The 25314-nt window shown below is 40.5% G+C and overlaps 1 protein-coding gene across 1 annotated transcript in view; it reads right to left on the minus strand.

Annotated features, from left to right (window-relative positions):
- The window catches only part of LOC135464887 (chitotriosidase-1-like), a 32521-nt gene extending 7746 nt beyond the window's left edge, over window positions 1-24775 (minus strand). Inside the window, exons 1-3 of the mRNA XM_064742456.1 lie at window positions 24651-24775; window positions 5793-5879; window positions 4914-5356 (exon numbers count right to left, since the gene is read on the minus strand). Coding sequence (XP_064598526.1) covers window positions 4914-5356; window positions 5793-5879; window positions 24651-24669 — 549 coding nt within the window. The 5' untranslated portion in view covers window positions 24670-24775. The remainder of the gene's footprint in view (window positions 1-4913; window positions 5357-5792; window positions 5880-24650) is intronic.
- Between the last annotated feature and the right edge of the window lie 539 nt (window positions 24776-25314).

A 25314-nucleotide genomic window follows, 5' to 3' on the forward strand; every position in this document is an offset into this window, starting at 1 on the left:
AAAACTTCCTTACAAAGCTTAGTTTTACACTAAGTTGAAATTTGGACACATTTGTCTTAAGATGGCATTGGTGAGGTGGATACAATTTTAACATCTTAAGTCTAACAATAAGCTTTAAGATCTCATTTCAGTACAATCGGCCCTGGGGGCCCGTTTCACAAAGCGCAAGTTACATTACCTGTACTTAAATTCCATGGCGACCAGTGCTGTAGATATTACGTCACCATGGAAGATACGTGTACGTACCGCTTCGTTCGCTTTGTCAGACGGGCTCCCGGTCCCTTTGCACGGTCATGTATGTATACGCTTTGGATTTTACGTCGTACTTAACAACTTTTCAGTTGAGTACAAGTTGGAACGATTTAAGTATTTACATGTCTATGACCACTTCCTAACTATATATATCATATTATCATTGCTGCTCTGGTTTTGCTCTCTATGCTGTAGTTTTTTAAATATTGATAATGTATTTATTCGGCTATGTAGAGGTCTTACTAAAACCAGTAAACACAGGACGAGTTGTCCCAATCTATACATGGTGTTACCGATATGAGCTGTCGCTCTCGAAGGCTCATAGCTTCCTATCTTACATTTTTTCTGTTTTATAATCCTTCGTATAAGTGAAATATTCTTAAATACAGCGTAAACACCAATCAAATAAATAAGTAAATAAAACTCCAATGAAATTAACCAATAAATCAATCAATCAATCATTGATTGAGAGAATGATGGTGGTATCGATTATTAGTTACGGGGTGACTATTTGATTACTTTAGTCTTCTATAGCTAATACTGAGTCAATTAACTCGAGATGTTTAAAACCCGAACTGAGAAGAAAAACAGATTAAATGTCTTGCTGCTTCGCATGCCTTTAATTACCAGTGCCCCGTTAATGCTTCGTGTATATACGCATTTATCAACAGGCGTGTTGAAATGACATTTAGGGATCCCTTAGTAAGCAGTTGCAGCTTTTGATCTTGCCGAAGCATGTGTGCAATAAAGCAACTGCACACAAGGTGCGAGCATTGTTCCATCAGGTCCGCAGTTTTCCGTGTTAACGGAACATGGGCTGGGATGATAGTTGTCGAACCGGTCCGCGCTAATCGTGCTGAGCATAAGCAGCTTTCAGCCTTTATCGTATCTACCTTAAGCTTATACTTCCTGTCTCATTCAAGTCATACTTTCAATTTACTGTGCCTGCATGACTCCAGCCATCCTTAAGCATTTCCTCCGCAGCACTGAATGAAGGCAGATCGCTTGCTTTACAGTGTCAAGATACACACCTGTGGCTGACTTACGTCTTGTAGAAGATTTATAAATGAGTACGTGTAAGTAAGGGAGGTAAAATAGTATCCAGGTGAAAATTGGGTTCTGAGCTAAGCATCTGTGTGTCTGACGTCCAACAAACGATCACAGTAAAGTGTTTGGAAAGGTCAGGTGTCACAACCTGACTTGTAGGTCGATATACTAGGCCTACCTTAGTAATGTAGCCTAGTAGTTTGAAAGCCATTTGCGATTGTTAAATTTGTTAGATTTAAGAGAAATTCTGTTGCCTAAGTGATGCTAGAATGTATTCAATGTTACTGCAGCTGATTATTCTGTTAAACATAGTAGATATATATTCCATTAATTCCACACTAAGACTGGATGAGACTAACAGGATATACTGTTAAATATGACGTAGTATTGTGTTATAATAACCGAATAAAGAGACTTTTTGTTACAATTCAGAGATTACTTTTTTTTAAATGTATTAGGCTGACAGGCTTGCTGCTAATGGAGACCATCAATTGTACCAAATCCATTTGGGGAAAATCCCCCCCCCCCACCCACCTCCGCGTATATGATCCAATATTACAAAGTTACGTAGTGCAACACTGTTCATAACATCTTCTGTTTGGCGAAATGAAAGCTGTTTTGAGGTCTGTAAGGTAAGGTTATATGATACTAATACTCTTGTCATCCACCAAATCAGGCTGTATGATTTCTAATGTTAGAACATTTAGGTGTCTTACAACAATCGTTAACCGTAATGGACGATTAATAACAATAACTACCAGGTCAATTTCCAAAACTAAACTACCACGCAGAGAAATATCTCCCGATTCAATAGAGTATGGTAATAATGATGTACCTCGGCTTCCAAACAGACACTTGTATACCAGTAGGGGAGTTTCGAGTGCAAAAACACTCCTACTGTGTCATGTGAATGGTGAAAAATGATAGGCAACTTTTGCTAAAATTGATTTACTGATCACCCGTTTCACCCTTTTCCAGAGGCACAAATGACACCTGTGTCCATTAGGAACTTCTCAAGTTCACAAACGTTCACATTCTCAACTTTGTCCGTCATTCGTTCACTCTAAAATACTTATGACACGTTGGTCATGACGCCCTTGTTATTGTGAATGTGATCCTAAACAGTTACGTAACATTTTTGACATGTCACATGATACAGTTGGACTTTTTTTACCTTCAATAATAAAACAGTTCGAACTCAAAACTCCCGTATTGTCAACCATTATAATAATGGACGCTCTGGATCAATAATTACCAGTACAATTTTCCAAAGAAGGTTTAATGCAGACACTACCATGAAGAGAAATGTTTCCTAATTTTATGGTAAAATGTCGACGTTATAGGGCATCTCGGCGTCGAAACAGACATACCTAGAGGCTGCGTTCAGAGTGGTCAAATTTTAAAGCCGCATAAAACAGCGCATGGGAAGCAGTTATCAGTTTTCAATCTTACAGCAAAGACAATCAATATTCTATATAGACATGGCACCCAATTTAAAATTCATTGAAAACTCGTAGTCCGTGGATAATTTCGGGTTATAGAATGCGAATATAGGTATAGCAGTCGCTCTGTGGTTAGAACTGTTCAAAGCATTGCAAACTGAGACAAAACAACATACCGACATAGATGAAAGCTGGCTTTAAATGAAGCTTACAGTTTTTTAAGTTTGGAAACTGAACGAAATCAATCCACTGCAATCCAGCAATTTTACTGCAAAGAAGTCAGTAAAAAACACCAAATACCTCCAATATTATTAAAATGTGTGCCCTGCAAATCTCTTCAAAATATATTAACTTCATATTTATCCAGCTTTAACAAAGTTATAACCTACATCTTTTAGCTATGACACAATCGTCAACAGTTCAGTCATTTTCAAGACATGTTGTATGCATGTACGTATGCATGCATGTTTGATGTTATACGTCGTACTTAACTATTTTTCCTGTCATATGACGACGAGGAGTCATTAGATGTGTGTATATATACTGTGTCTTCTTGTGGAAGGGCGAGTCCATTCCGTTAAAGTGCTGCCGCCACTGAAGTATCATGCCGAAGTCACCAGACATGACACCCACCCAGTCACATTATACTGACACCATGTCAACCAGTGCTGTTTCCTTGCTTTGACCTCTGAGTGCTGAGAGCCAAGCAAGACAGCAACCAGTGCCATGTTTAAAGTCTTTGGGAATCACTAGAACTGGGTTTGACACAAGGCAGGAAAAAACATTATCTTTTGGAGGAGAGTATACGTCCTAAATTGCGCCTTCCCCTTTGGCACATCCTGGCGACAACAGACACTGAGATGAATCTCTTCTTGTAATCTGATAACATGTCTGAATGAACTTCCATTCTTGTGATCTGATGACATGTCTGAATGAGCTTCATTCCTTCTGGTCTAATGACTTGTGTGAATGAGCTTCATTTCTTGTGATCTGATGACTTGTCTGAATGAGCTTGATTTTTTGTGGTCTGATGACATGTCTGAATGAGCTTGAATTCTTGTGATCTGATGACTTGTCTGAATGAGCTTGAATTCTTGTGATCTGATGACTTGTCTGAATGAGCTTCATTTCTTGTGATCTGATGACTTGTCTGAATGAGCTTGAATTCTTGTGATCTGATGACTTGTCTGAATGAGCTTGAATTCTTGTGATCTGATGACTTGTCTGAATGAGCTTCATTTCTTGTGATCTGATGACATGTCTGAATGAGCTTGAATTCTTGTGATCTGATGACATGTCTGAATGAGCTTGAATTCTTGTGATCTGATGACATGTCTAAATGAGCTTGAATTCTTGTGATCTGATGACTTGTCTGAATGAGCTTCATTTCTTGTGATCTGATGACATGTCTGAATGAGCTTGAATTCTTGTGATCTGATGACATGTCTAAATGAGCTTGAATTCTTGTGATCTGATGACATGTCTGAATGAGCTTCATTTCTTTAATTTATAATTACTGACATTCTGCTTTTCCCATTGTCTAATTCGGCTTAATCGTATTGAATTAATTACTTTACTTTGAACATAAGCAAATAAAATCAAAAATGTCACCTCAGCGTTTCCTTTTTTGGCATAAAAAATACGTCATAACAAAACACGTCATAACAAAACGCAGTGTAAAGACTCACTCTCAATGATAATACCAATGTACATGCATATACGGGATAAAACAAACTCATTCAGAGTTTTCCGTTTAAAATGTCAAACTTGAACGCATGAATAGCTTGACTGGCATCAAAAGATACATGTCAGATCATAAGGTAGATCTTATGATACAGGAAATACTAAATCTTATTTCCTGTAAAAAGGCAGACATTTCTAGTTTTTATGCATTATATTATGAGCAATTTTTGTTATTAGATAAAAAAAAACTTCTTTTCTAAGTACCCATCCCCACCCCCAACAAAAAAACTGTACCTACGAGCTGCCATGCCAACCAGTTAATGATTTCAGCACCTAAACATAGACGGAGGTATCAGAGCGTGTGTTTTCTTGTGAAAACTTTTGCAACATTTTAAGGAGGCAATAATCTCTGCTTTTGTGAAAAATTTAATCTAGCGTTTTGCACCAAGCATAAGAGATCACATTGATTCTTTTTTAAAATCCACTCACCTTCAATAACAGCGTAAACTTGAATTTCGACTCAGGCGGATCACCAGGATACTCCCAGTCCACATCGAGGCCGTCGAATTCACGGTCCCGGATGTACGTAATACAATTTCTCGCGAAAGTCACGCGAGAATCCCTGTTTTCTATCACAGTATGAAATCCCTCTCCGGAATACTTAGCGCCCCCTATCGATAGCACCGTCTTCAGTTTGGGATTGCGCCTTTTCAAGTCCGTGAAATGTGCGTAATTTCCTTTGACCCCATTTTTTGTCTCGTCGTAGGGGTCTGTGGCCGCCAGCGTCAGGTTTTCAGGGTCAACTTTGGCGAAGGCAAATATCAGATGTGTGCAGAGGTGTGGATTTATGTCCTGGATAGGCAGTCTGGCCTCTGGGCTTAACTTCATAGGAGCCCAGTTTGTGAAGTAACACACAGCCAGGTAGTTCTCCCCTGTACAGGTCAAAGATGAAAGACAAAAACGGCAAGATTAAATCAATGCACGTGTCGCCAAATCGTTCAAGCTACGGAAGCGCATTTTTGACATTACAGCTATTCAAAGAAAATACTACATATCATTTTACCTCATTATTACAGATCAACGTACCATGTATAAAAAAATGAACTTAATTTATTTCATGTTTTATGCCGTATTCAAGAATTTTTCCCGATACGAAGGAGGCGAGCAGTATGGCGGGGGGAAACCGGTGCATAGCCCATGACTATCCACAGGTTGCTGACGGATCTCCTGACGTACGACCAGAGAGGAAGCCCTCATTCTTTAAGGCTAAGACTAATATATCCTGAATGAAATGTGTTGTATTAGCCGCAGTTTAAGGCTGACAGCATTTGGTTTTATCTCCAGTAAATTGACTGTGACGTCACCTACCTTGAGCCGAACCTATCCATTCAAGGAACGTATAAAGCAGCAACGTCAGAGAAATCATGAGCCTTGATAGTGATGATGTCACCTCTTCTGTGGATGAAAAATTCATAAAAATTAACTATTGTATGAATATATTAAAAAAATCATACAAATAAAACCAGGGCAGCAACGACAGTGTGACACTTGGCTAATCGTCACAAGTAGTCGATCAAACACAGCCTCTTGTCAATTTATCTGTCAGGATTTTATTTCAAATTTCATGTACATGTATATACCTAAAAAGTAACAACCTCTGCGCCCTTACGACATAGTTTAAATAAAATTAGACCAAAAATATGCGGCTATGGGTAGAAACAGACATTCATATGCCAGTCGACAACCAAGATTCCGGGTCTGGGTTAATGATCGCAAGGCCACTTCCCAAAAAGACGTTTAATACGAATTACCAAATTACGAAGAGTTTATAAAGTCTACTTTGAATCAAAGTGAAGCACTCAACAGTTTTCAAAAATGTTGGAAAGACAGAAGGTATGCTGAAGGCGAAAAAATGGAATCATTCTTCATATCGGCTACACGTTAGTATATAAAGTTGTCGATATTAAAATATGTGTCCCAGTTGCACTTTGCATTTGAACTGTTCACATATCAACACGATCAACACGATGAATGTACACCCTTGCCTAGAGTTGCTTCTATCCTCATCGCTTTCACTGGCCTATATATAATTAAAGATGTACAGCATAGAGAGAAAAATACAGCAGCGATGGCAGTGTTATAGCTGGGAAATGGTCACACGTAACCACTGAAATACGGCCTATTTACGTCAGTTAGGGTTTTATTCTAACTGTTCATGTAAATGCATAAATAGTAGCAAATTATACATGCCTTTAATTTCACTTGAATGTCCTTTCAGCCTGCGGTGTATCGGTTGTTTATGTGTCAAATACACATATATTTTTTCAAGATTATGTCAGACAACGCTTGGTTGTTTCATAACGGCGACCTGTCTCTCCACGCCTGAAAAAGCCCTAAAACCTAATTACGTCATCAGTTGTTCAGGCCCAGTTGTTGTGTTAGGGAAAGAGCCCTTCGCAGAATCGTTCCATCGCTTCGCACTATTGTGCCATCATTTCACAGTGTAGTTCCATGGTTTCGCAACATCGTTGGACGATGGGACGATAGTACGATGACACAATGGTGGTCTTAAACGGCTTTCATAGTCCTTCGAGTTGACAATATGCAATTTGTCCCATAACAATACGCATGTTTCGAGATATGACGTTACAGAGTGACGTCCCTTTACGATATAACGTCGTCACTTTATGGCACGGAAGGGCCAATCTGGTAATTTTAACATGGGGTTGTATATAGAATATAGAGAACTAATTGAAAGGATTACACTGATCTTCTGAATTGTGTCCAGCGGTAAATTTGCGTTCCCAATATTACACAAAAAATCATTGTCTGTCGATACTTTGATCTAAATAGGATCACTGCCATGTTAAAAGATAGGCAAGTAGCCCTACTGTGCCGTAAAGTGGTGACGTCATTTTGCAGCGGGACGTCATTCTGTTGTCGTAGTGGCGTAACTCGAAACCTGCGCATTAGCATGTAGCATGGTTTAAGCAGCTACCTTAAAGCAGATAACAAACAAAAATGGCGCCATCACATCCGGCCTTTTCTCAGAATGTATTCGCGTAAATAAGCAATGATGTAACTATGAGTTTAGGGCTTTTGAGATTTAAACTTGAGGTTATTTTGTTAACTCCGTCTCAGACAAACTTCTCATAGGACGAAAGTTGAGATCTTCTTTACGGACGCCCTCGTACAAAATAAACACACCGATAAACGCTGCAAAGGATGCTCGGTGGAAAGCACCGGGAAAAAAGGGTTTTGTGAGACGAGTCCAAACAAGCCTTCAGGGTAATCTCAAGAGGACAGATCTCTTTGTTTTGGCTCTCGGTCATGTGGCCAAGCCCTATCGTTCAGGAACCGGCGTAAAGGCATTTAGGCCTACGTTCATTGTCATCAACGACTTCACCAGTTGCTAGCCAGGAGAAAGTCGTCAACTTTGAGATGTGGGATTTTTCTAAAGGCCGTTTTTCCGCAGCCCTAGAACTCATTCTTGGATAATCTGGTTGTTTACTACACAGATTTTAACTCAGAGCTAGTCGAATCTTTTACTGGCCATGTCACGCAAAATTCGGTTCTGTATTTCACCTGAAATTCGGCCCAAAAGTGCACTTTTAGTAGCTTATAAATAATTTATAATTCTGCTAAAGCCATGATGCTAAGGGACATGTAATCTAATGCTACTTAAGCATTTACATGAACAGTTCGAATAAAACTCTAACCTAGGTAAATTGACAAGAGGCCGTATTTCACCGGTTAGGTATGACCATTTGCCAGCTATCACACTGTCGTTGCAGCTCTAGTTTTTCTCTCTATGCTGTACGTCTGTCACACTGTTTTGTCGCTGCTCTGTTTTTTCTCTCTATGCTGTACGTCTGTCACACTGTTGGCAATGCCATGGTTTTACACTCTATGCTGTACGTCTATCACTGTCGTCGTTACTCTGGTTTTTCTCTGTATGCTGTACGTCTATCACACTGTCGTCGTTGCTCTGGTTTTTCTCTCTATGCTGTACGTCTTTAATTATATTATAAAGATGATCAAATATTACTATTTGGTACTGAAGCTTCACTAACGTATGATCTAACTTTCCAAACAAACATGAACAGATCTATCAGAATCAGGTAAAAATGAGTAGCTTACAATCTTGAACGAAATTTGAGCTCAAATACAATAACCGTAAGCTAAGATAAACGTTACAACCATGGACTCACGTGTTACACTGAGATATTCGTACAGAACGCATCAATCATAATGGACGGTCCAAGTCAACAAACATAAGACCGATTTTCAAACCAGCTTTCAATACAGCGTAATCACCAAAGAACAACAAAAGCAAATAAAATAAGAAATTAGAACAGTCATGTTCAGAGAAGCAGACAATAATACCAGAAAAGACACTAGATAAATTTAATAAGTAATTTAATCGTAAGTGTAATCAATATCCAAATCACATATGTTGTCATGGTTACTATCAACGTATCATATGATCACTATAAAATAAGGTCCTGATTGGTTGAAAATATAGGCCTCCTGGATGACACATTTGTCTTGATCGCACTTGATGCACACAACATATACTGTGACTGCAGCTGTAGTAAAAGTTCACGTAAGCCATGCTTTGTCTTTATGGAACAGGTGCCAATAAAGACTTAATAACATTCTGCTTCCTGAATGGCTGACGGATAGACTGACTGGTTGAGTTATTTACTGTTTCCATCTCTCACTGATGTATGCGATTCGTTACAGGTTTAACTAACATATAGGGAAGACTGACTTATTGGGCTGACTGAGTGACAAACTGAACAAACGACTGCAAAATTGACCTCAGTGACTGGCTGACTGAATATAATTACATTGGTGACTGACTGATTGACTAATATTGCTGACTGACAGACTGACATAACTGTCGACTAAAATCAGTCCTACCTGACTTATGGAGTAATATGCCGACTTACGGATTTACTGATATTGCCGACTCCCTCACATAGTGCCTAATATTGCCTATTGCCTAATATTGCCGACTGACTGATTGACTCATATTGCCCACTGACTGATTGACTAATATTGCAGACTGAATTATTGACTAATTTGCCGAGTAATGATTGATTGATATTGCCGACTGATTGATTGACTAATATTGCCGACTTACTGACTAATAATGCCGAGTGACCGATTGACCAATATTGCCGACTGACTGATTGACTGATATTTCCGAATGGCTTATTGAGTACTATTGCCATCTGGGTTATTGACTAATTCTGCCGAGTGAATTATTGACTAATATTGCTGAATGGCTTCTTGACTACTATTGTCGTCAGGGTTATTGACTAATATTTCGATTGGCTTATTGACTAATATTTCGACTGGCTTATTGACTAATATTGCTGTCTGGCTTATTAACTAATATTGTTCATCGACTTACTGACTAATTTGCCGAGTGACTAATTGACTAAAATTACTGATGGGCTGGTTCACTAATATTGCTGCATAACAAATATAAGGTTGGTTGACTGACTGAACGAACGATTGATTTGCTGACGGATTATTTTCAATATCGATTGGTAGATCTATGAAATGATCTTAATGATCTTAAAATGATGTTAATTTTCTTTTCTTTTTTTTTCTTTTTTGTGGGGAGGGAGGGGTGTGGTTTGTTTTTCTTTTTTTGTTGGAGAAATTCTACATTTGTGATGTTGGATACTTTCGTAACTTTTATCCTTGACAAATGTCAACGGTGAAGACTACACACTTTGGTGACATGAGGCCTTGTCTAACACTGGTAAAACACGGATCTGTAGCAAGGCCAGACGAGGACTCTATACAACCGCCAACCTGGTACAGGTTACAGATTTCAAGTCCACCGAGGTCCCGACCGGGGAATAGCATCACATCGTTACCTTGTTTTATAACCGGTGTGTAGGATGCGTCACGAACCAGATCCGTCCACACTGGGATCCTGCAGACAAGGAGCGTTGTGTCAGCCGAGTTTAAACACACACGAGTTAACCTGAACAGTCAATACCGATGTCAAAATATTACTTGAGAAATATGAGAGGGCTAGACTGAAGGGGTCTTGGTTTCACAGATAGAGAGTTTGGTTTAACAGAATGGTGCATGGGTTTTTCATATATAAAAGAAAGACTTAAAACTTTACTTCGCCTCTTAATCTGTTACAGCTGTTTGATTTAGATGATTGATCTATTGGCTTTAATTTATATAAACAGACTTACTAAGATATTCCCTGTCTGATTTGTCGGTATCAGTTGACATGATTTGCCAAAAATTAGTTCTATTTTACGAAAAGTGACAAATTATACATGGGTGGAATCCAGCTTGTGTTATCGCTGACTGTTTCCCTTTCAAGTTTCAAATTCTCAAAAATGGCGGGAAAATCCAGCAGAGTTTTGTCTATTAACATATCCTGCTAACACGTGCGCTAATTGTGAAAGACAGAAGTGTCGGGTAAAGATCCAAAATCGTAAGAAGGCCCACTGTCATAAAAGTTTCAACAGATCCCATAAATCTGTTCAAAGTGTTTCATAGAAAGGTTAATCTAACCCTTCAAAATATACTTAAACGTGTTAATGCCTTCCTACCCGATGAAAATATGTTCTGTTGCCTGATACCACGCTTTTTATCTATTTGTATCAATGTTCGACACTAAACTTTATCTTCCTTAACCTCACCCATTTTCTCCTCTCCAAAATATATCTAGCACGATATATGAAGATGCTGACTGTTTTCGCTGTGTGTGCTGGAAATAACAAGATTTTCGTTTTTGTTTTCGTTGTGTGCTTGAAATGGGAAGATTTTGGTTTTTGTTTTCGTTATGTGTACTGGAGATAAGAAGATTTTGGCTTTTGTTTTCGTTATGTTTACTGGGAATAAGAAGATTTTGGTTTTTGTTTTCCTTGTGTGTACAGGAAATAAGAAGATTTTAGTTCTTGTTTTCGTTATGTGTGCTGGAAATAAGAAGTTTTGGCTTTTGTTTTTGTTGTGTGTGGTGGAAATAATAAATTTTGGCTTCTTGTTTAACTAGAAGCTGAACAAATCCCGTAAAATGACAATTTTTAGGCAGGTTCAAAATGAAATTTTAACGTACATATACAGTTGAAGTTCAACATTCGCGAACCAAAAAGTACGGTAGTATGGTAATTCGACCATGATGACGTTACTAGCGTTTTGTGACTCTGAGAGTTCTATTAATCATTTTAACTGTTCTGAAGTTTGTTTTCTAAGGTACCATGGAAATATGTACGTTTCAACACCTTGTCTCTACTTACTTTACTCGTCTTTAAAACGAGAGGGTAAATACAACATATTGACAATCACAAGATCAGTGAGTGCTTCGAATTTAACGTCGTACTTGACAGTTTTATATGGCGACGAAGGAATCCTTAGAGTGCATGTAATGTGCCTCCTTGTTGCGGGACGGATTTCCACCGCTCCTTTATCTACTTCTGCTTTACTGAGACAACTTACCGAAGGCAAGTAAGCCAACCCGCCCGCGCCGTTATACTGATATAGCTTGTCGTTGACTGTGCTCTTAATATTGAATGCCAAGGAAGGAAGCTAGAAATTCCTCTCTTGGGTGTGACCCGATCCAGGATTGATCCTGGATATACAGGCCCCGAAGCGGACGCTCCATCAACTGAGCCATCGGGGCCGGCCAATAACAAGACGAATTACATAACCAATTAATGCACCCACCAACGCCAATCCTTGTAGAGAAACTTACGTACAGAAATAAGGATAGCTACATTCGAAAACTAGAAAAGTTTCGGAGATAAAATTTGATCAAATGCATTCAAGTATTTCAAAATGACTACAACATGTTCTAACAAGCAAAAGAATTGGAGAATACTAGCATGTTCCAAAATCTTTTAGGCCCTGGTAAAAAAACTTAAAACAAATTTGATTAAATTTCGCCTGAAGATACCTTGCAGCTTGAAGACTGCCATGCGTTAATTTATCGAAATTGCTAAAAAAACAAAAAGAGTCAAACGGACGAACGTAAGTTTGGAAAAGCAGACATGCTCAGGGGACAGATAACGAACAGCACAAACACATGATGGCTGTGGGAGACATGCGCGCATAATTAGGGAGGCACGAGTCTTCAATGAACCAGTACAAATTGGACATTCCACCCACACAGGCGACAAAATCCAATTAACATTTCGATCCCGAAATCCAGAGATACTATCTGGGTAAATCACAAAAACAGATGTACCTCACCTATGCTTAACAACTGTTGTTAAATACAAGCATTATTTATAAATCCTGGAATGCTTTGTTAATGCTGGGGAACACTTATACGTGCACAGGCCACTCACAACAGATAAGGTCGATAATAACTCCTTACGTCATCAATAATTCTCGACTATAACAGAGACATCACGTGTGAATGGACAATGGGCTGTATGTAATTATTGGACCAAAACTATCACAATTAATAGCCTAATTACGTTAAGATTTCATGAAATTAAATCATTTATTATTGATACATCAATGAAATCGCAGTATTTCCTTCACTGATAAAAATGATATCTTCGCTAGTTAGATATCACTTTTGTTATGACATTTTGCTGTTACACTGCAGCGTTTAAAACTGTGAAAAAGTTTTGTGAGCGCAGACGTGAACGAAATTGCAGCGCGTAGGAACAGAATCAGAAATACGATGAAGAGGGCACATTGCTTATTTTTTTCTCGGATGCAACAGATAAATTGGTACGCCTTTATATACATGTAGAAAAAATGTCAGGATATAAATAATAAATAGAATATTGCACAGTGAAGGTTGAATACCATAAAATATCGTTCTCGTGAAAGGTAGGAATGATAACCATTTCTATCTTTCACGTCTCGTGGATTATCATTTTCCTCCTCTCACTCGAACAATATTTATAGTAATCAGCCTTCACTGCGCAATATCCTCTATATAACTAAAATGACTACGTGACCTACCGCAAAAAAATGGATATCGAACTTTCAACACACTTTTCACATCATCAAATCAAAGTAAATGTCCAAATGAAGCGTTTTCAACAGACCACGCGAAGAAAGAAACTTGTAAGATCGGTCTCTTTTTCTTTCTTTTGTGTCTTCACATTTCGACGTGATGTTACAGCGATTACATCCGGGCTATTTTTGTTCTTTCTCACGATCATGCGTCATCCCGGAGACAAGGTCACGTGGACGTGGCACAAAATGTCGGCCAGTCTGTGTCAGTAGTCCCGTATATCGATATCATTGCTGAACAAACACTCACGCGGATACGAAAATGATGTTCTTGTATTACAAACATATAACTTACCCATGCTAATGCATGTTGTAGTTCAAATGTTTGAACCAGTATAATGGGCTGAGGCAGGGGGCGGGCTTACTTGCCTTCGGTAAGCCAACTCAGTTAAGCATCACTAGATAAAAGGGAAGTGGAAAATCGTCCTGCAACAAGGAGGCACATTACATACACCCTAAGGATTCCTACGTCGTCACAATTGTTGAGTACGACGTTAAACCCCCAAGCATTCACTCACTCACTCAAATGTTTGAAAACTAAGTTTTACTAAATCTAATTTAATACAGACTTTCGCCCCAACCATCAATCAATAACGAAACATGAGAGTAAGAATTAAGATGGAATCGTGCAAAGAGAAGCCGTCAGCAGTTTTCAATAATGTTGGAAAGACTATGCGAATAAGTAAAATCAGTATTCAAATCGTGTACCATGCTAGTACATAAGTTGTCAAAATATTTTATATAATCAAAATACGTATCTCAGATGCGCTTAGATTTTAACGGTTCATAAATCCAACCTGTGAAGCTTAGCAGTAGTCGATAGCTGTAGCAGTGTGTCGTACCGGTAGTTTTGAAGACAGAGAGAATTTATGTCGTAAGCTCTGGCCACACACACTTCAAACATACAGATTTATGACAATCTGAACATCATAATCACGGCACATTGGACAGGCTGCAAGAAATTTATGTATGTAAATATGTGTGTGTAGTTATATATGACTGAGTGAATCCTTGGGGTGAAACGCCGTACTTACCAATTTTTCAGTCATATGACGACTAAGGAATCCTTAGAGCACATGTAATGTGTCTCCTTGTTGCAGGACGGATTCCCACTCCTCTTTTATTTAGTGCTGCCATCGAAGGCAAACAAGCCACCCCGCCCGAGCAATACTGATACGGGTCAACCAGTCGTTGCACTGGATCCCTTCATGCTGAATCCCAAGCGAGGAAGTTTTAAAAGTCTTAGGTGTGACTCGAACCCTGGATCTACCGCTCACGAAGCGGACGCTCTACCAACTGTGCTACTCTACAAACTGTGCGGACCAGTCGGTCTGTCTGTCTGTCTGTCTGTATGCATGTGTGGATATATGCACGCTTGTGGTTTTATGTCGTATCTAATTGCTCAGCCATATGACGACGAGGAGTCATTGGGTGTGTGTACATATACTGTGTCTTCATGTGGTAGGGCGAGTCGGCGTTGCCAAAGTGATACCGCCACTGAAGCATCATGCCGAAGACACCAGATATGACACCTCACCCAGTTATATTATACTGACACCTGACCAATCGATCCTGTTTCGTTGCTCTAATCTCTTAATGTTGAGCACAAAGCGCGAGGCGCCAACAACTTCCATTCTTGAGTCCTTGAATAACTCAACATGGCAAGAAACCTTTCCACTAATCAAAGGAAGGATGTCGACAAATTTTTAGAGTTTTTAAAAACTAAAGCACCGTATACCTGAGTGAATATCAAATATTTTTTCACTTTAATATTGGCGGAACGCACAAACGTGTCAGAAAACAGATTATTTCTACAGTTCTCTGTAATTGTTTACACCCCTGACATTCAATTGGCACGATGATCTAATAATATATAAACAGATATGTCTTCGGTGCTCGGCGTAACATTTTTCACAGAAAAAATCACCCGTTTACAAACTGAAGCAAACGTTTTTTGTAATGGCCGTCTTTCACATCCTCAAGGCCAAGAGGATGCTAGTCATATTTTCTAACAAGTACTGGCATCTATAATTTATAATAACACATGTAGTCAAAACAGAGAAATATTTCACTAATCCTTTAAAATAATTTTATACTGCAGAGGTAAGGCTTGCGAGAAATTCAGCAAAATCAAAATTATATAAGACAGTATTCAATTTCATAGCTCTGAAAGCATGAACGTGAACATACATGCCAAACTCACCCAAAATAGTGTATGTTATGTGTTTACATAAATACGCACGATATTCCTGGTAGATACATCTACGTGTGTATTCTTGTATAATTATTGTAAATATGAACAGCACCAAGCCTAAGTCTATCCCTGTTGAATTTGTGGATGTGTTTGTCGGAATTAGTTCTGTCTGAAATTACCTGTTTATGATGGAATGGTTTCTGTGAATTTAACAGAAATCTGAAATGATTCTGAGTGAAATTGTATTTCTCTTCTTTTGTAGCAGGTTATTCTGTTAAATATAGGACACATATTTTTATTAGGTCAACATTTTGATTGCATTAGACTATAAGGATATTATGACGCAAGTAATGATGGTTACAGAAGGTCCGCATCGAAGTCGGGTCATACCGAAGACTTTAAAAAAACTGTTCTTGTTTCTGCCTCGCTTGGCGCTCAGCACTGGGAAGCTAGAGCAAGGAAACACGATTGGTTGACCTGGTGTCAGTATACTGTGACTAAAAGGGGGTGTCATGTCTGTGTCTCGGCATGATACTTCAGTGACAGTATCACTTTGGTGGCGTGGATTCGCTCTGCCAAAGAAGACAAAAATATGTACACACACAACCTAATGTCTCCTCATCGTCTCATTATGACTGAATAATTGTTAAGTACGACGTTAAACCCCAAGGATACAAATACACACACACACACACACATACATACATACTTTTTTCAATATCTCTCAGACAGCACACTTGCTGTTAAATTAACGGATTATGTTTTAGTGTATCAATCATGTTCACTATTTTGAATGTAGTTTCCGAAGTAAAATGTGTCATGTGTGGTGAAAACTGTTTCTCACCAAGTGAAAAAGCTCTACATTATGATGAAAACTATATTTTCTCAGTTAACCACCAAACTGTTAACGCGATAGTTTACTCATATTGTACCAGCATTAGACGTCAGCCATTTCGTAAGGCGGGGCATAACCTGGGTTCATCAAAATATCAACCGCTAAAAATGTCGAAATATGAAATATAAAACATATCATATTTACCTGAATACACGGAATCTTTCTAAAGCTTTTCAAGCTTCCGGCTAAGGTACAACGGATCCTCTTGCAATACACTAGCTTATGCGCACACTCAAATCCGGCACGTGGTAAATTGTTATATAACGACTCGCAAGCATGCGCACTCTGAAACTGAACTCAAATTTGTAAGGTGTAAATGTTAGGTGTAAATTGACTTTCGGCTTGCTGGGGGGTGGGGGTAGGGTAGGGGTATAGGATCTGACTTTGTCAGAGACGTGAGGGTGCAATGTCACAGCTGAAGGAGAATTAAAACTTGGATGGAAATGTCATGACCGCGTCTTCGGGAGGTAGGTACTGACAAAGAAAAGGACGTGCTCATTAAACACCAGGTATCTTACGTCAAGGATAATTCTTCGCGAACGACGCTAAGGTGTTTGAAAACATACGGTGCTAAGTCGGCGTAAACTGATCCAAAGGTTGGCAAGCTAGTTAACTGGTATCTTGAACTTGAGATGAACTTGCGGTGTCTCATAGACTATACTTAACATTACCTTATTCTGCTAGTGGCCGTATAATTTGTTCGTTGAATTAGATCACTAACTTGGATATATCCAAGAATACTGATTTCATTTATTCACCTAGAACGTTCCTAAGGTCTTTTCAAAGTCACTAAAAACTGTTGACTGCTTCTCTTTGCATTATTCCGTCATAATTTCGTGCTTTGTATACTTTCTTATTTATTTAGTGGTTTGTGTTAAACGTCGTTTGAGGAAGTGGCCATGCGATCATTGACCTCTGGTGTACGCATGTCTCTTTCGACGCATAGATTGATAGCATAAAGTTAGGACTACGCCTTACATACGGAGGGGTAGAAGGGAGGGTATCGTTTGACTTTGACAAAATTACTACTGTTTTTATTCAATGTGGCTGTTCAGCTGTTTTAAATTTGTTGTTACTATTGATAGGGAACAACAACAGGCCTATACCGAAACAAGTGGGCCATTTTGTAGATATTTGTATTTCCTTTTTTCCCCATCCCTTTCGCACTGAACGGTTTCCTTAAAAAAAAAACAGACAACAAATAATATGGCAAATTATTTCCTCCAAAGTTTCAGAATGTTGTGTGCAAAAAATGAAAAGACTGACGGAGACTGCGCTTGAAATCTGAACCTAAAACCTCATTGTCAGTTTGCACGAGCTGAACTGTAACATACGCATGCTATACACACGGACGGGCGGATTGTTCTTATAGCGGTAATGGAAACGCCTGTGGGTGTATACAACTAAAAGACATGGGCTAATGGCTTACGACCAAGTGAAACAAGCAGAGCAACGGATTATGTGTGTAAATGTCTCCGACGAAAACCTTGGCTGGCCAAGGCCAAAGGGTTTAGTGAAAAGCTGTTTGTGTTTCCCTTCACGCTGATATTGTCACGGAAACTGAGCCCTTCATGACCAACACTGTAGTTAATATCTGTGTCTGATGACATACTAGTTCAGCAGAATGGAATTAGCCCAAAACATACGTAGGCCTACCGTATTTCTCGTAAAAATTCGCATGAAGAAAATTCGCATGAAGGCAAATAAAGATCAAAAAACATTATTTTGGTGTTGAAACTAACAGTTGTCCTATAAGATATCAGCCTTCCCCAGCAAACTTCGACACATCTTCTCTAAGGTCAATAGAACTATTTAGGAAGACAAACTGAGTAGCTTAGTCCTGTTTGAAATTTTAAGTCAATTACAGGCCCACTTAATAGGCTTATGTAAGTTGGTTAGTGGGCGGGTGGTGCAGTTAGGTCGTGAAAAATAGTGCAACTTTAAGTTTGTGTATGTAGATTCTTGCACGTACAAGTAGGCCAATATCTTTAATTAATACGCTACTTGTAATTTGCTACTACTTAACCATTTACATAATCAGTTAGAATAAAAACCTAACTGAGGTAAAATGACATGAGGCCGGATTTCACAGGTTATGTGTGACCATTTGCCAGCTATAACACTGACGTCGCTGATCTGGTTCTACTCTAGACGTCTTTTATTACATCCGTTATCGAAAACCTGTTCCTGACATCGTCATATTTGACATTGTTTTTTTTAGTATAATATAATCCTCATAAATTAATTTTATTTTATCTCACGGCACAATGATTTTAGAGTTGGATGTTAGGACATTCGGTTATAAAAAAAAAGTATGTAGTCTACAGGCTGCGAGTGTAGTGTACACTGCGTGTAATATGTTCTAACCGAATGTTGGTACAGCTAGTGTAAAACAAATTACTCTCAACGCCCATTGTCCAGCATGCCACTGGTTTGTGAATAATTATGACGTGTCCCGAGGCAATGAGTTCTTGAATCATCAATTATGAATCAGAAAAAGTGTTATAGCTGCATTTAGTATGTAGAGCTTTTGGTTACGTGTCACTCACAAGAGGCAATTTTGGTACCGAGTATGATGGATTTTACAGACAGTTGAAATTAGGCGAATGGCTAAAAGAAATAGACTATAGTTCTTGGCTTCAGCTCTCCGGCAACCTGCAGATGCTGTCTCTGCCAGGCTTTCCACCATAATGCTGGCTGCCGTCGTAAAAGTGAATTGTTATTCAACAACGTGCAGCCCAATTTTCTACTTTTATATCAGAAGAGCGGGATTCCCCCCCCCCCCCCCCCCCATTAGCTACATTTCATTCTCTCCGACCAACTAATAGAATGCGTGAGTAGGTTCTGTTTTTCTGTTTAGAAAACCCCTTAGGCTGGTACAAAGTCTTCGCGTAACTGAAGCATTTGCAAACATTCCCGCCAACCTTCCCATTAACTCTTGCTGTCAGAGGGCGCTGTTGTGCAAACTCCTCATAAGCGTGCAAACGCGAACAGGAATGTGCCCTCGCGATGACGTAGCACAGTCAATATTTGACTGATCTTGAACTGAAATTCAAAATCGATGACTCAGCGGGTTTCACAACATGGAAACAAACATGAGCAAATTACAACCCTAAGACGTAAACATATTTTCAATCCAACATACCGATTATTATATGCCATATATTAATTGTTTTAATAAATTTGCAAACACAATATAAGTTGAATGTTGCCATTGACACGACCCAGAACCAAATTCAACTGTTTTAATTTATTTCCTAAAAAAAATTTTAGCATGAAATAAATGTAAAGGTTGTATGGTGACCTTATTGGACATATCTATAGGTTCAAAATGTGACTGATCCAAACTTAACAAAACAGGCACCAAAGCCTTTAGAAATTACATCGAACGAAACTAGGAGTTTCTCATTTGAAGTAGTATGAAGCGTATTATGATATTGTCCCGCCCTCTGGTGGCAATGAGCGACAACTCTCTTAGGGTAGTTGCGGTCATCTCACATGGATCTAAAACACCCTAGTATGGAGAGTAAAATTCAGGGCAGTGACCATTGTGCATGTAATGGTTGGCAAATGGTCACGCATCAACTCTAACTGAGGTAAACTGACAAGAGGCTGGATTTCAACGTTTATTGTTGACCATTTGTCAAATATGACACTGTTGTCGATGCTCTGCTTTTCCTGTCTCTCTGTCTTTTATATTAATGCAATATAAGTAGTCAACATCGCTATAATTTTGCTCTCCATGCATGTTGTTGTTTTATATTCCAAGCTGTGTGCACTTATGGGGCGTGTCCGCCATTTTTTTTTGGTCCATCTAGTTGATCGGTGTTCCCTGTGTGTTGTCTTTATGTTAGTGTATATGACGAGCATGTTGAGTAATTCTAGACCAGTGGCGTCTAATTAATTGCAATTAACATCACTCTATCTGTTCCCTAATTTGGCTTAAGCAAAGTTACTGTCGTCGCTGCTCTAGTTTTTCTCTCTGTGCTGTACGTCTAAATTATATGAAACACGGTACCCAGGGTTTTTTTAACTTATGTATGGCGCCGTCAGGATTTATGTCAGGATTGAACAAACCGCAATGTCCGGAGGAAATTATGGATTTACCATACAAACCTGGCAAAACCAGTCCTGATACAGACAGTCTTGGATTCGAGCCTGCGACCTCCTCGGTCATCAGCCAAATAACAGCTGTGAGACCAGCGCTTTAAACGAATGAGTCATTCTCCATTCCCGTTCTCCTTCCATTCCCCATCCCCAGTTCACATCCCCACTCTCCATCCCCATTCTCTATTCCCAATCTACATCCCAATTCCCCATCCCCACTCTCCATCCCCATTCTGCATCCCAAGTTCACATCCCATCCCCATTCTGCATCCCCAGTTCACATCCCCACTCTCCATCCCCATTCTCTATTCCCAATCTACATCCCAATTCCCCATCCCCACTCTCCATCCCCATTCTGCATCCCCAGTTCACATCCCCACTCTCCATCCCCATTCTCAACCCCAATCTACATCCCCATTCTACATCCCCATTCTGCACCTATCATTCGTCCTACATACTAATTAACTATTCCGATTATCCATCTTCAATATCAATTCCATTCTCCACATCTTCCCTGCATCACTATCCTACATCCCTATTCTCCATCCTCACTCTCCATCCTATTCTACATCCCTGTTATCCATCCTCACTCTCTATCCCCTCTCCATCCCCACTCACAATGCCTTCCACATCCCTATTCTTCACCCTCACTCTACATCCCCACTCTCCATCGACACTCTCCATCCCATCCTACATCCCTATTCTCCATCTTCACTCTACATCCCCACTCTCCATCCTCACTCTCCATTCCATCCTACATCCCTATTCTCCATCTTCACTCTACATCCCCACTCTCCATCCTCACTCTCCATTCCCACTCTCCATCCCATCCTACATCCCTATTCTCCATCTTCACTCTCCATCTCCACTGTCCATCCCATCCTACATCCCTATTCTCCATCCTCACTCTCCATCTCAACTCTCCATCCCATCCAACATCCCTATTCTCCATCCCCACTCTCCATCTTCACTCTTAATCCCATCTCTCCTTACTATCCCTATTCTCCATCCTTACTCTCCATCCTCACTCTCAATCCCAACTCTCCATCTCCACTGTCCATCTCCACTCTCCAACCCCCATCCTACATCCCTATTCTCCATCTTCACTCTCCATCCTCACTCTCAATCCCTATTCTCCATCCTTACTGTCCATCTCTACTCTCCAATCAAATCCTACATCCCTATTCTCCATCTTCACTCTCCATCCTCACTCTCCATTCCCACTCTCCATCCCATCCTACATCCCTATTCTCCATCTTCACTCTCCATCTCCACTGTCCATCCCATCCTACATCCCTATTCTCCATCCTCACTCTCCAATCCCATCCTACATCCCTATTCTCCATCTTCACTCTACATCCCCACTCTCCATCCTCACTCTCCATTCCATCCTACATCCCTATTCTCCATCTTCACTCTACATCCCCACTCTCCATCCTCACTCTCCATTCCCACTCTCCATCCCATCCTACATCCCTATTCTCCATCCTCACTCTCCATCTCAACTCTCCATCCCATCCAACATCCCTATTCTCCATCCTCACTCTCCATCCCCACTCTCCAATCCCATCCTACATCCCTATTCTCCATCTTCACTCTTCATCCCTATTCGCCATCCTTACTCTCCATCTCCACTCTCCAATCCCATCCTACATCCCTATTCTCCATCTTCACTCTCCATCCTCACTCTCAATCCCAACTCTCCATCTCCACTGTCCATCCCATCCTACATCCCTATTCTCCATCCTCACTCTCCAACCTCATCCTACATCACTATTCTCCATCCTCCCTCTCCATCCCATCCTACATTCTTATTCTCCATCCTCCCTCTCCATCCTATTCTACATCCCTATTATCCATCCTCACTCTCTATACCCACTCTCCATCCCCACTCACAATCCCTTCCACATCCCTATTCTCCACCCTCACTCTACATCCCCACTCTCCATCGACACTCTCCATCCCATTCTACATCCCTATTCTCCATCCTCACTCTCCATCTTCACTCTACATCCCCACTCTCCATCCTCACTCTCCATCCTCACTCTCCATTCCCACTCTCCATTCCCACTCTCCATCCTCACTCTACATCCCCACTCTCCATCCTCACTCTCCATTCCCACTCTCCATCCCATCCTACATCCCTATTCTCCATCCCCACTCTTCATCCCTATTCTCTATCCTCACTGTCCACCTCCACTCTCCAATCCCATCCTACATCCCTATTCTCCATCCGCACTCTCCATTCCATCCTACATCGCTATTCTCATCGCTATTCTCCATCTTCACTCTCCATCCTCACTCTCAATCCCAACTCTCCATCCCTATTCTCCATCCCCACTCTCCATCCCTATTCTCTATCCTCACTGTCCATCTCCACTCTCCAACCCCCATCCTACATCCCTATTCTCCATCTTCACTCTCCATCCTCACTCTCAATCCCAACTCTCCATCTCCACTGTCCATCCCATCATACATCCCTATTCTCCATCCTCACTCTCCATCCCCACTCTCTATCCCATCCTACATCCCTATTCTGCATCCTTACTCTCCATTCCATCCCCACTCTCTATCCCATCCTACATCCCTATTCTCCATCCTCACTCTCCATTCCATCCTACATCCCTATTCTCCATCTTCACTCTCCATCCCCACTCTCCATCCTCACTCTCCATTCACACTCTCCATCCCATCCTACATCCCTATTCTCCATCCCCACTCTCCATCCCTATTCTCCATCCCCGCTCTCCATCCCTATTCTCTATCCCAACTCTCCATCTCCACTCTCCAACCTCATCCTACATCCCTCTTCTCCATCCTCCCTCTCCATCCCATCCTACATTCTTATTCTGCATCCTCCCTCTCCATCCTATTCTACATCCCTATTATCCATCCTCACTCTCTATCCCCACTCTCCATCCCCACTCACAATCCCTTCCACATCCCTATTCTCCACCCTCACTCTACATCCCCACTCTCCATCGACACTCTCCATCCCATTCTACATCCCTACTCTCCATCCCCACTCTCCATCCCCACTCTACATCCCTATTCTGAATCCCCACTCTCTATTCCTACTCTCCATCCCATCCTACATCCCCACTCCCATCCCCACTCTCTATCCCCACTCTCCATCCCATCCTACATCCCCACTCTCCATCCCCACTCTCTATTTCTACTCTCCATCCCATCCTACATCCCCACTCTCCATCCTCATTCTTCATCCCCACACCCTATCCCCACTCTCTATCCCCACTCTCCATCCCCACTCCCATCCCCACTCTCTATCCCCACTCCCATCCCCACTCTCTATTCCTACTCTCCATCCCATCCTACATCCCCAATCTCCATCCTCATTCTCCATCCCCACTCCCTATCCCCACTCTCTATCCCCACTCTCCATCCCCACTCCCATCCCCACTCTCCATCCCCACTCTCCATCCCCACTCTCTATCCCCACTCTCCATCACCACTCTCCATCCCCACTCCCCACCCCCATCCTATGCCCCTATTCTCAATGGGTAACTCCATTAGAGAACATTACATGTAACCACTTGTGTGGCATTTGTGTAAATAAGCGCATCTTGCCACTACAGACCACTGTGTAGAGAATCTCAGCTTGAAACCAAATCATTAATCCCGGGTAGTAGTTCAAATTAATTTGTTCTGACTAATTCCTATGTTCATCAAGTCCAAATTTATATATTCTGAGAAACTCTTTTCTAGTGATGTAACAACTCTTACAAAAGTTAAGCTTCCCACACATTTAGGCCCTATATAGGTTGTGAATACAACAGTAACCGTCACAATTTTCTTTGAAAAAGGTGAAATCAGAAAGTACATCATGAATAATCTCGAATATTCACAACGCAGCTGAATAATTTGTGACTTTAATGCCTGAATACCACCGCTAAAATTTATATTGTATATTTTGTGTCTTAGAACTGTCCGAGTCTATTTTCACCGTCAGGATCTTTAGGGAAGAAAACTTCGGAAAAATAGTATAACTTACCTGTTGCCCTACGTTTCATCGCGGAACGTTTCCCCGCTTTAGATTAATCGTGGCGTAATTAGCACTGATGACTTCGATCGGGATTCGGCGTTTTTGTAAGTAGTCCAAAGCGCCATTTTCCTATCTCCGTTTAAACTTTGTTCATAATTTCTCTCAGGTACACGGTCCGATCCAGTGATGTGTTACAAAGAAACAACTCTCCCTGTGAGCAGAAGTCTTGCCTCAGCACGTCGTGCGGTCTAAATAAAGATGGTGCGGTGTAGCACATGGGTTTCAAGCAGCCATACGGATGCCATGGACTTCGTGCAGATCGAGGTCAAGTAAACAGAGCTAGGCTAAATACGAAACTACGACAGGGCGACATCTGCTGGAAAAAGTTTTTTTACCTGAACCACCTTTCTATCAAACAGCCAGCGTGTTTAATCTAAATCCAGTTTAAACATTTTCGCCGGCGTTCCCTGGCGAATGACGTTTACAAGGAGTGAGACGGAACACGGAACTATGGGAGACCGCACTAACCATTTGTAATTTCACAAATTACAGTATAAAACAGAGATCTGGAGGAAGGGAGAGAAGATCTAGGTGATTTTGTGACTGTTTTTCAAGGTTAAGTGTGGGTAATGACTTGTGGTTGTAAGTTTATGTTATTTCGTAACATTACATT

The sequence above is a fragment of the Liolophura sinensis genome, chromosome 4 (genome assembly GCF_032854445.1).
Source record: "Liolophura sinensis isolate JHLJ2023 chromosome 4, CUHK_Ljap_v2, whole genome shotgun sequence".
In the NCBI taxonomy this organism is placed as follows: Eukaryota; Metazoa; Mollusca; class Polyplacophora; order Chitonida; family Chitonidae; genus Liolophura; species Liolophura sinensis.